General features: G+C 41.9%; 1 protein-coding gene across 11 annotated transcripts in view; it reads left to right on the top strand.

Moving 5' to 3' along the window:
* The window catches only part of sptan1 (spectrin alpha, non-erythrocytic 1), a 45,935-nt gene continuing 34,041 nt past the window's right edge, over window positions 1-11,894 (top strand). For 9 of the 11 annotated variants that reach the window (XM_053687921.1, XM_053687920.1, XM_053687916.1 and 6 more), the window contains exons 1-2: window positions 25-141; window positions 3,815-3,857. In XM_053687921.1, coding sequence (XP_053543896.1) covers window positions 3,828-3,857 — 30 coding nt within the window. In that variant the 5' untranslated portion in view covers window positions 25-141; window positions 3,815-3,827. Of the gene's footprint in view, window positions 142-3,814; window positions 3,858-10,875; window positions 11,019-11,894 lie in introns of those variants that run through there. The other 2 variants (XM_047161849.2, XM_047161850.2) reach the window with 2 other exon arrangements.

The following is an 11,894-nucleotide window of genomic DNA, read 5'->3' as shown; positions in this document are numbered from 1 at the left end:
ATCGCTGCGGCGGTGACGTCACAACCTCCCCCCAGGTTCCTGAGGCAGACAGACAGCAGCAGCGTTATTTCAGTAAGACAGGTATTTACACCCTGCATCGATCCGGTCCCATATACAGCGGAAAAGACGACTTCTAACGAGGTAGGAGCTTTTATTATTTGCATGAGTGTGCGATTTAAACGGCATAAAGCTGTATTTTAACGTGGACTCGTGTTGCTTCATTATTTGATTGAATGGAGTGATATCGCTGCCCTGCCCTCTGCATAGCACAGCTACACCACAAAATAAAACCACACAATTAACCACACTAACAGCATAATTCTGACCGAGTACATTTGTAAACATTAGGATGTGCGTGTTTTCTGCAACAGTATAACCAGTGGTTTGTAAAGTATTACACCGTTAATGAATAAACATCCAAATAGTATTAAGCAGTTAATTTGCTACTTAAGCAGAGCTAGCTAGCGGGTATCTAGTAGGACGGTTACCAGTCGACGTATTTACAACCCTTACGTCTAGTAAACCCGTATTTTTTACACTAGAAAACCTTAATAGACTAATAAATGTATATTTTATGCCTAACTACGTCGTTAAAATGATCTAAAATGGCTCTTATTTATCATTTTAACCGTCTTTCTGTCGACAGGAAAGCAAGCTAGCTGAACTAGCTGCATGAACTAGAATGCAGCCATTTTACCGCATATCTGTAATAACTCTATAACATTAGCTGCAAATGTAATTTTACAAACGCCACATAAAACTGTTATCTTCCCGCATCTATTACATGAAAAATAAATTAGGATACGTTTTTTGTATACGACCCAAATATGTCATAGGAGCCGCCCTACTCATATGGCTGGGAGTCGATTCTACACAGTGAAATAGATTCGGCTCTAGTTGGCGCAAAGATTAGGTTAGATATTAGTTTAGATATTAGAATCCCATTTCACGAAGAACATCAGAATTACTTTTATGAGCAGCAAGGAAATAAATATTGAGTGGAATCCGTTCTTAGAATTGTCGATTTTTCGAACACCAGGAATTGAAATCGAATAGGAGTCGATTCGGGAATCGATTCAAGAATCGAAGAGCAGCGCCAGGGTCCGTATCATCAACAATTATAAGAATAATATAATCTAAATATTAAAGAAGAGCCGTGAAGCACTCCTGTTCATCCTTAATGCATACAAAGTTTAAATGTGATTTTTAAGGGGAAATATGTAGTGTATATAAGTAGTACTATTATAAGTATGGCTTAGCCTGGATGATGAAATCTAACATATAACATATATAACATAATATAATCTGTATTATAATGTCTATATTATAGCATGACCCTATCTTAATAAATTTAGTTCCCCTGAAAGTTTTATGGCTTTTAGTATGAATATGTTCGCCTATAAGCTGGTGCGCTCCAAAACAATGACACAATTTGCATTTAGAAGATATATGCATTCACAATTTACAGTCTTTCTACCACCAATATGGATCAGCAATTTTGATGACATCATTCTGCACTTCAGCTTCTCGTCAGATTTTCTGTCCAATCAAACGCTCTCTAGAATCTGAAGTGTCCCGCCCCCAACATTATAAAAATCCATGGTACTGAGTACCATGTCAAGTACAGTTTAACCCGGGCTGTGAAGTAAGCTAAATGCTGCTGGCCATGTAAAAAAGGGGGAGGAGCCACTGCATATGTCCCGCCCTTACTTCCCGTTTCGGTGGAAATTACGTCAATGCATCGAATAACGCTGTGCGGTTCAACGCACTTCACAGGGACTTTAATACTCTGGTATTAACTCTGTTGAGCACTTTACAGATGTTTAAATGCAAGGTCCATGTCTGTTAGGAAAAGCCCTTACGGTTAGGAGAGTTTGAATTATTTAGAGTAGCGTTATCTTCTTAGTTGTATGTGTAAGTAGACAGCGGCTGGTGTCCTGTTGCACTCCAGCATTTCTTTATAACTGTGCAGTCAATCCACACAGCCTTTATTGGTATTCCAAATATACACTCACCAGCCAAACAGCCAATTATATGCAGCAGCACAGTGTATACAGTCAAGCAGATGCAAGTCAAGAGCTTCAGTTAATATTCAGTATGTTCAGTTTCTGGGAGCCTGTGCCCATTGTAGCTTCAGATTCCTGTTATTTGCTGACCGTGTGTGTGTGTGAAACCTGATGTTGTTTTCTGCTGTTGTAGCCCATTCACCTCAAGCTTCAGTGTGTTGTTTGTTCTGAGATGCTTTTCTGCTCACCACAGTTATTAAGAGTGGTTATTTGAGTTACCATAGCCTTCTTCTCATCTCAAACCAGTCTGACCATTCTCCTTGGACATCTGCCATCAAGAAGGCGTTTCCACCCAAACTGCAGGATGTTTTTGTTCTTTTGCACCATTCTGAGTAAACCCTCGAGACGTGTGTGTGAAGGTCCCAGGAGATAAGCAGTTAATGAAATACTCAAACCAGCCCTTCTGTCACAATTTCCAAAGGCAGTGAGATCAGATATTTTCCCTCTCTGGTGTTTCTGTCATTAACTGAAGCTCTTGAGCTGTATCTAGATTCTAGATTTTAATAATTGTGCTGCAACCATGGCATGAATGAGCAGGGGTACTGTTGTTCCTGTTAAAGTGGCTGGTGACTGTACACTTTTGTATTCAGCCCATTAAGCGAACTACTTCTTAGTGAACTTTGATCCAGGTTTTAAACGATTCCTTTCTCCACACTCGACATGTCTCAGTGGCTCCGTCTCTTCTTTACGTTAACGAAATGTTCTGTGCTCGTCCATTAGCATGCGGAGTGCGTTCTGCGTACACTTAAAGTTCACAAAGCTGTTTAGTTCTCCCTCAGAGAACACCAAAGATCTCACATTTACACTCCGATGCGGCCGTCTTCCTCCCAAGTGCTGTATAATAATCACCAAAAAAAACCCATTTTTATATCATATATATATCACAATGCACAATCTTGCCCTCGATTTTAATCCCCCCCACCCCCGAGGCTTATGTAATGCTCTCTGAGCTCTGAGGACAGGGCGTGGTGTGTAAAGTTGTAGCTCTAGAACACAGGGTTCTCAGCAGAGGTCCTGTGGGGAAACGCTGCTTCCTCTTTATGTACAGCTGTGTGAAGTCTAATAGCTGTGCCCAGTCTGTACAATACTCAGCATCATGAACATCAGGTGATGTATTTTATACCAGCACATCTGCGTCACTTTACAGTCGGCATCAGACGACACTCAGACTAATATTGTTTCGTTTTGAAAATGTTTGCGCGTTCCGGAAGCCTGCCTGTGCCGTGGAATGCAGGAGGAAGGGATAATGGTGTCATTTGACGTCATGCTGTAACACAAGCCTGCAACGGTGATGTCCTCATATCAGAGCGAGGAGACTCCCTGATCTTTCACATCTGTATAACACATGATCCATATGAGCACTTCCATTTTGGCGCTTGACTAATTCAGCTGTCGCTGGAGTGAACACTGGTTATAGTGTGTCATAGAGTGTTTATAGCATGGGGCAGCGTGTTTTATAGCACGGGGCAGCGTGTTTATAGCACGGGGCAGCGTGTTTATAGCACGGGGCAGCGTGTTTATAGCACGGGGCAGCGTGTTTTATAGCACGGGGCAGCGTGGTTTATAGCACGGGGCAGCGTGGTTTATAGCACGGGGCAGCGTGTTTATAGCACGGGGCAGCGTGTTTATAGCACGGGGCAGCGTGTTTATAGAATGGTGTAATGTAAAATTATAGTGTGTCAGTTGATATTGAAGTACCTTTCTGTCTCACTGACCATGTTTACTCTTATGCCTTGTAATGAACACAGGCACAACGCTATCATGTCCAAGTTTATTAAACCCAAACTGAAGGTAAAGTGTGTAACACACGTGTGTGTGTGTGTTTGTGTGTGTGCTGCTTATGGTGTGCAGTGGTTTCACTCTATGGACATTATTTCCTGGCTATAATACGAGTAGGAAATCTAAAAGGAAATTTATTCCTCATTCACACCGTCTTGCATCTTGAGTGTCAGAACTTTGTCCAAATAGACATTATCGAAAATAAACATAAAATGCACCCAAGACTAGGGGTCGCCCGACAGTGGATTTTACCGATAACGAAGTTGGCAGTACCTGCCGATAACCGATTAATCGACCGATAGTTTTTAAAAACGATACTGAATGAAAACATTCAGTAAAATATTGCGGAACTTTGTTACAAAAAAACCAGGACTGACTGTACCATGAAAATGTTCTGTACTGTTTTTAAAAAATTAAATAAACATATAAATATTTATATATATGAACTATTAATAAATATTAAAGCAAATAAAAGATATACACCCAAACTGAACAAAAAAGTAACACTCCAAATAACACACAAAAATGGAGACATTCAAAATGAATAATAAAAAAAACACTTCAAATAACACAACAAAATTTGTCTCTGATAGTTTTTATTTTGCCTCTAGACTCCTAGAACCAGGTAATTGGACACAACGAACAAGGCTTGGCACATCAGATATAAAACACTGAGCAATACTTCATGTCTGAGTGGTGGTTTGTGTATACAGTCATGGGGGAAAAAGAAAGTACACCCTCCTTCAATTCTGTGTGTTTATTTATCTGGGCCTATATTACAATTATGTGGTCCTCACCAGCTTTTTTTTTAATCCCCCCCAAGCTTGTCCGCACTGGTTCCAATGCATTTTGGGATTTTTGACTAGTGTAGTGTCCATCTGTTGCATACTGCAAAATCTCACCGGAAACAGAGCCCCATCCGGGTATTTCTCGCCTCCCCCTCTGGTGTACTGCTTGTCGGCTACTGCGTAGTAGCATCGTAAACGATTTCGGATGCAGCCATTGAGCGCATGCACTGGGAAATGGTGTTTGCGGCGGCCATGTATGTAGTTCTTAAAAGCAGTCTGGGAGCTGGAGTTCGTCGCCGATTCCAGCATTGACACGCCACTTTAATTTAAAGTTCGAACAGAGTTTGATTCATTGCAGCAAGATGGACATAAACGAACTTCTGATGTTTTGCTTAAATGTAGGCTGAACATGAAGGCTGAAAGCGTGTAAATTATCATTCATGAATTAAGCATTGTAAAATGTGTGTGTATGTATATATATATATAATATAATATAATATAATCTGAAATCTGTATGATTGCCGCATTTATGTCCTGTTGATAGGAAAATCACAAGGTTTTTATCAAGGTCAGTCGATATTATAATCCCCACCATCAGGTGAGCTTTTCATCATATTTCGACGTGAGAGCAAGTCACAAGACTGTAACGTGTGGTAGAGCGTATAAAATGAGCCCGGGATAAGCAGAGTATGCATCTCCGGTATTAATTTTTTATTCGTAGCTTCCCGGAAGACAGAGAGGTTCAGCTGAAATGCTGACCAAGTGCCTGCCAGCCACTTTTTTTATTTTCTCTCCCATCCACCTATCAGAGAAAGAATAACAATGTCATATTGACTTGTACAAAGCTATTATTTAAACTTGATATGTACATCAAGGACACAAACACTATGCCGCTTCGGAGGCAATTTTGAGGACCAGAATAAGAATAATTCACTCATTATTGTGAACTAACAGCCTGGTCATACTCCCCCCCCCCCCCCCCATGATGGAGTATAAATGTTGATCCGGATGGGTGTGTAGCGCAGCGCAGTGCAGTGCAGTCTGGGATGTAGACAGCAGGGTGGACGGAGTCGTGTGAGGGTGATGTTTTCTCCCTGTTTCAGGGCAGGACAGTAGGCAGGGCCGGGACTTGGCTGCGTCCCCACATGCATTTAATACTGCAGCATTTCTGTGTCTATCCACGCTGCAGAGATGGAGAGAGACGCACACACTCATGCTTTTGCCTAGTCATACCTCCGCGAGAAGCGTCCCTAGCTTTGAAATCATTCTAGCGGAGCACTAGACTGCACAAGTGGCTGCGCTTTTTTATTTTTATTTTGCAATTGACTTGAAGGTTTTTTTTTTTTCCCCCTGAGGTAGGTCTGTACATTGAGCTGTAATGCATGTGTGTGAATGTAGAGCGCTGCATGGTGTGTGTTTGTGTGTGTTTTCTGTCTGCATGACTCTGCAGTGTGATCAGACGAGTCGAAGCGAATCAGCCGTGTCGTCCTACGCCACTCGTTTTTAGCCTTGATTAACGGCTACGGTCGTAGGCATCATTAAAGAAAACAAAATAGCTTCACGCCGTCATCTTAAGTAAACACAAAACAGGCTTTTCTTTAACGTCGTACGGTATAAGCTTTCCATCCAAATAACGATTCTCATTTAATAATTACTTAAACACAGACACAGAGGAGCTTTTAGATGCAAAACTAGACTGAAATAAATAATGAGCTTGGCATTTAAATGAGCTTGACAGGAAATATAAATATTTAACCTTGGCAGGTTAGCTGTCGTAGCCGAGATTATAAATGTCGTAACTGATCATCTTTAATTAACTGAGGAAGGCAAGCATCATGATGATGGTTAAAATAATGCAGGTTTTAGGTGTGTTTGAGTGTTTTGATTCTTTTTTTTTTTTGCATGATCACTATTCCCCCCAGTATATTTCCAACATCTGCATCGGTGTGTATATATGCCAGCGTGTGTGTGTGTGTGTGTGTATATATGTGTGTGTGTGTGTATATATATATATATATATATATATATATATATATATATATATATATATATATATATATATATAATATCCCCAATAATTATGAAAATGTAGTGTTTTTTTTTTAGTTAGGTTTTAATTTTAGTGTTCATGGGAAAGAGTAAAAGAATTGTGATGATTCATCCTGCACCCCTGGGGCGTGTGCTCTACTTCTGTCCCCTTTGCTGTAAATATTAATGTTCATTTGCTTTCTTGAATGCTATTGGCTGGTGTCTAAACAAGTCCAATTCAATTAATCCAGTTAATTCTGTTTTAAAGGGTTATGCGCCAACCAGCAGAATCAAACCATGGACCTAAAGTCGAGTGCTTTTAAGACGAGGATAAAAAATGTTACCGCCACAGTGTGCGTAAAGAATACATCCAAATTGATTCAGATTGGGGGAAAACGTAGCCAATAAAGCGTCTCCGGTGGTTAATCGCGTTCTCGCTGATTAATGATTACGACTTGGCGTCCGTGTCCTGTGAGAGTAAGAGGAGCTTATGGTCCAAACTGACCAAAACTTGGCTCCATAAAGTGGTGCACTCATTTCCTCGGTGTTTATCTGGCCTGTATCCTCCATATTCTTCTTCCTGCGCTGGTAGCAGATGTGTTTCCATGGAAACTTGGTCGTTTTCCGGCGATGCTGATTTCCCAGAGGGAGTGCTGCTCTTCGGCTCGGTGAGATGTGATTCGATCTAACAGGATGTTATGACGTTAACAAGATGCCTGAAGAACAATCAAAAGATTTATGGATGATTTAGTCGTGGTTTTGAACCTGCATTGGGCTCTGTTCGGGGACGGGGGGACGGTGGAGATGGAGGATATGGGAAGGGATAGAGTCTGGCTAAACATTACATGCTTAAATTGCAAAGACAGTTCCACTTTGCTAGGCTGAATTGATGGTAAATGGGCATAGGTGAGCTGTACCACCAGTACGGACGGATCAACAGTTTTGATAAGGTCATTCTGCACTTCAGATCCTCATCGGATTTTATGTCCAATCAAATGCTCGCTAGAATCTGAAGTGTCCCGCCCCCAACATTTGTAAGTTTCCTGGCTGTAAGGTAAGCTAAACGTGCGCACTTGACTTTCGCTTTCGGTTTGGTGGCAGTTCAGGGATGGCGCTTGCTCGAACGGTGGATTCGTTATTATTCTTAATGAAAAGCACAACAACAACAAATCCAAAATATTGCCAAATAGGTGCTTTTGCATTTCACTCTGAAACCAAATCTTCCACCATCGTCTTGTCAGTCGGCTCGCCTCGCTCTCGTCACGTGATAAATGAAATCTGACTCCTGCTGATCTGTGCTGCGACTCATTCAGCTCGTGCCGAATTGCGCAGACGCGGTCAGTTTTTAGTTGTTAAAAAAGCAAAACGACGGGGGGGAGCCGCGCCGCGCCGCGCCGCAGTGGGTAAGTGACGTAATCAGTGTGCAGCCGAACACCGTGTAACACCGACTATCACAGAAAGCCTAGGAGCCACTCGGTACAGTGCTGTGAAAAAGTATTTGACCCCATCCTGATTTCTTCTGTTTTTGTGTATATCTCATACTAAATAGTTTTAGATCTTCAAATGAACTACAACACAAAACAAAGGCAACCTGAGTAAACGCACAATACAGTTTTTATTTATTTTATTTTTATATTGAAGGAAAAAAGTTCCAACACCTATAACAAATGTGAAAACCTAATTGCCCCCTTAAACTTAACCTGGTTGTGCCACTTTTAACAGCAATAACTGCAACCAAGGGCTTCCGATAACTGGAGATCAGTCTTTCACTTACTTCTAGGACTAGGACTTACTCCTATGCTTTGGATCATCGTCTTGCTGCATAATCCAGTTGCTCTTGATTTTCTGGTAGAGAGCAGAATTAATGTTTCCCTCAGTTATTGCAAGTTGCCCAGGCCCTGAAGCAGTAAAGCATCCCCACACCATCACACCTCCACCACCATGCTTGACCGTAGGTATGATGGTCTTTTTGTGGAATTCTTTGTTTGGTTTATACCAGATGTAACGGGACCCGTCTTCCATACAGTTCCACTTTCAACTCCTCAATCCACAGAACATTCTTCCAAAAGGTTTCAGGATCAAGGTGTGTTTTGGTGAAATTCAAACGAGCTTTAATGTTCTTCTGGGTTAGCAGGGGTTTTCACCTCGCCACTCTTCCATGGATGCCGTTTTTGCCCAGTGTCTTTCTAATAGTGGAGTCATGAACAGTGACCTTTACTGATGCAAGAGAGGCCTGTAGGTCATTTGATGTTGTCCTTGGTTCTTTTGTGACTTGCTGGAGGAGTAGTCCCTGTGCCCTTGGAGGAATTTTGGAAGGTCGGCCTCTTCTGGGAAGGTTCACTACTGTGCTGAGATTTTCCATTTGGAGATAATGGTGGTTCTTTGGAGTCCCAGAAAGGTTGGAATTTTAGCAATTTAGTTATGAGCTTTATTTCTGAATCATTTAGTAAAGAGTCTCTTTATACATAAATACATTGACGACAAACACTTTCAGTTTTCATCCATACAATTAAGTTACAAACAGCTTGAACAATGATGTCCAGTGTTAGCATGGTGCTTTTGTGTCATAGCAGTCTATCATCCACCTCATTCAGTGCGTTTTTTAAAATCTATAGAAAGCACAGTGGCACAAATCGAGTGTACGGCCTACTCGCTAACACTGAAAGATGTCGCATGTGCTGGTGATGCTGTCGGAGTCTCGTATTCCGTGACACACTTTTGCAGAGGGGGGTATAAATATCTGAACCCTTCCTCTCTCAGCGAGGTCACACAGGACGTCTTTAAGAGGACGAGCTCGTTATCAGGACACTGTGGGAATAAGAGTTGTCTCTCTCACACAGACCTGATTATCAGACGGACGGGAAACATGTCACATGGTGTAGTGGTGTAAACCCCATGGTCTTCTCCCTGTTGAAGTCTGCATACACTTTTGAGATTGAAAACAAATCAGAACCCAAAATTCAAATCTCAGAAATACAGATCGGATATAAATTAGCCCAAAGATGTAGCATCTGGGATTCCCAGGGTAAAATCTAGAATTTTCTATAGATCTGTGTAAATATGACCAAAAACATTTTCACAATCGGATTTTCACACAGGTCCTAAAAGTAGATAAAGATAACCCAATTAAATAAATAAGACACACAAAATAAAGAGTTTGGACTCCACCAATCCACAGTCGGATTTCAGCTGGTTAGTCTACACTAACGTTACTTTACAGACAATCATCCGCCAGATCTTTAGCCAAAGTTACCTGCTTAATCTGAACTTGGCTGTTATAGTAGAACATGCACTCACCTCGTTATGGTTCATATCTTCCATTTTGACTCCACTTCACGTCTCTTCACTTTGCAGTCATGGACAAGCGTGAGAGATGACAGTGATTTGCTAAAGCATTAATGCTGAAAGCATCTATTTTTTTCTCTGGGAATCCTGGATGTGTCAACTTTATCCTAATTTACATAAAATCTGCATTTTTGACATTTGTATTTCTTCAGGTTTTTCCCTTTTTTTTTTCTTTTTTTTTTCTCAAAACCAACAATTTAGAAGTTTAAAACAAAGAAAAAAACCACTGGGGAAAACGTTCACTTATTAAACACACCACAGAAAGAAAAAAAAGAGAATTGTTTTGAATGTATTGTGTATGTAATTGAAATATTTATATGAAAAGTAATGGTCAGATTCCAAGCTCTATAGGTTTAGTCTTTAGGTTTAGAAATGATTTGAACAGCGGTTATTACGAGCAGATGGAGGGCGCGGGGTCGGACTTTGTCTCTGTCATCATGGAGTTGGAATGTGAGAGAGTTATCAGACTGTGCAGTAGAGAGAGAGAGAGAGCATGCTGTAGAGAGAGAGGGGGGAGAGAGAGCATGCTGGTGAGAGAGAGAGGGGGGAGAGAGAGCATGCTGGTGAGAGAGCTATAGAAAGGTGGGGGGGGGGGTGCTGCAGAGAGGGAGAGTACGCTGTTGAGAGAGAGAGAGAGAGAGCGAGCGAAAGCGAGTGCTGTAGAGAGAGAGAGGGAGCGAGCGAGCGCTGTAGAGAGAGAGAGAGAGAGATCGAGTGCTGTAGAGAGAGAGAGAGGGAGCGAGCACTGTAGAGAGAGAGAGAGAGAGATCGAGTGCTGTAGAGAGAGAGGGAGCGAGCGCTGTAGAGAGAGGGAGAGGAGAATATTCTAGAGTTTCGGTGTGGCGCTCTAATGGGAGAGAGAGGGGGGTGAGGGAGATCTGCGTGAGTAGGAGGAACAGTGCGAGTGTGTAGGAGGAGTGTGTGAGTTGGTGTTATCTCGATCGTGCACACGGCTCGTTATCTGACTCTAGCTGCACCTCTTTTGCTTGTAGCGAGTTTACCCGGCGTGTTGGTGAGTGTTTTTTTCTGCTCCTTTCTGTTTGCATGTTTCTATAAGCTTTGTTTTTTATGGAAAGGGCTGCATCATCAGTCAGAGGTGAAAAAAGTGTTGTAACGAACGTTATTCCCAGAGAACACAGTGAAATCAGATGAATCGCACCGACATGAGGCGTTTCTCAACTGACCGTTAAAATGTGTCTCGTCACACGAGTCTCCATGACGTCATTTCAGCTCATGCTTGTTAGGGCGGGGTGTGGCGTTTAATCCTGTGGCTGTACACGGATAACGTGCACCGTTTCTGTGCTGCTGACCGTGATCTTCATCCCCAGCACAAACTGAGCTGAATCCAGGTAGAGAATTCACTCCGTCTGAGATTTCTAACGGATTAAAGCAATAGCTCACCCTAAAAGAAATGTCCCAAACATGTCCCAGTTATCATAAATATAGTTGAGACCTCTTTGGTGTGTGAATTTAGCTTCTGTAGTTCTGTGCCGGAGCTACGACGGTGATGTAGCTTACAAGTAATGGAGGTATATAACCTCCATTTGAGCATGGTGTGCTGAAGTGTGTGCCACAGTGATGTCTCCTCAGCCAGTCCCTCCAGGATTTTGCGAGAAATGAACGCACAATCAAGCGACCGCTGCAATATTCAGAGGAGCTTGCGATTTTGTTTTTCAACATTGCCAGAGATTTCCTGCTGATTTTGGCCAAGATGCATCATGTGACCTCATCGTAAAGCACGTTCAGCCAAAGCCCTCTTCGATTCACGTGCTTCAAACACGAGTACAGCTAAAAGGTCTCATTTACCAACAAGAATGACTGTGCTGAAGTAGCTTTCCGCTGATCAAAACTGCCCATTGTAAATTTTGAAAAAACGCCGCAGCAAAAT

The sequence above is a fragment of the Ictalurus punctatus genome, chromosome 18, assembly GCF_001660625.3.
Source record: "Ictalurus punctatus breed USDA103 chromosome 18, Coco_2.0, whole genome shotgun sequence".
Taxonomy (NCBI): domain Eukaryota; kingdom Metazoa; phylum Chordata; class Actinopteri; order Siluriformes; family Ictaluridae; genus Ictalurus; species Ictalurus punctatus.
The sequence above is the reverse complement of the archived record's forward strand: the minus strand, read 5'-3'. Positions and strand labels throughout refer to the sequence as shown.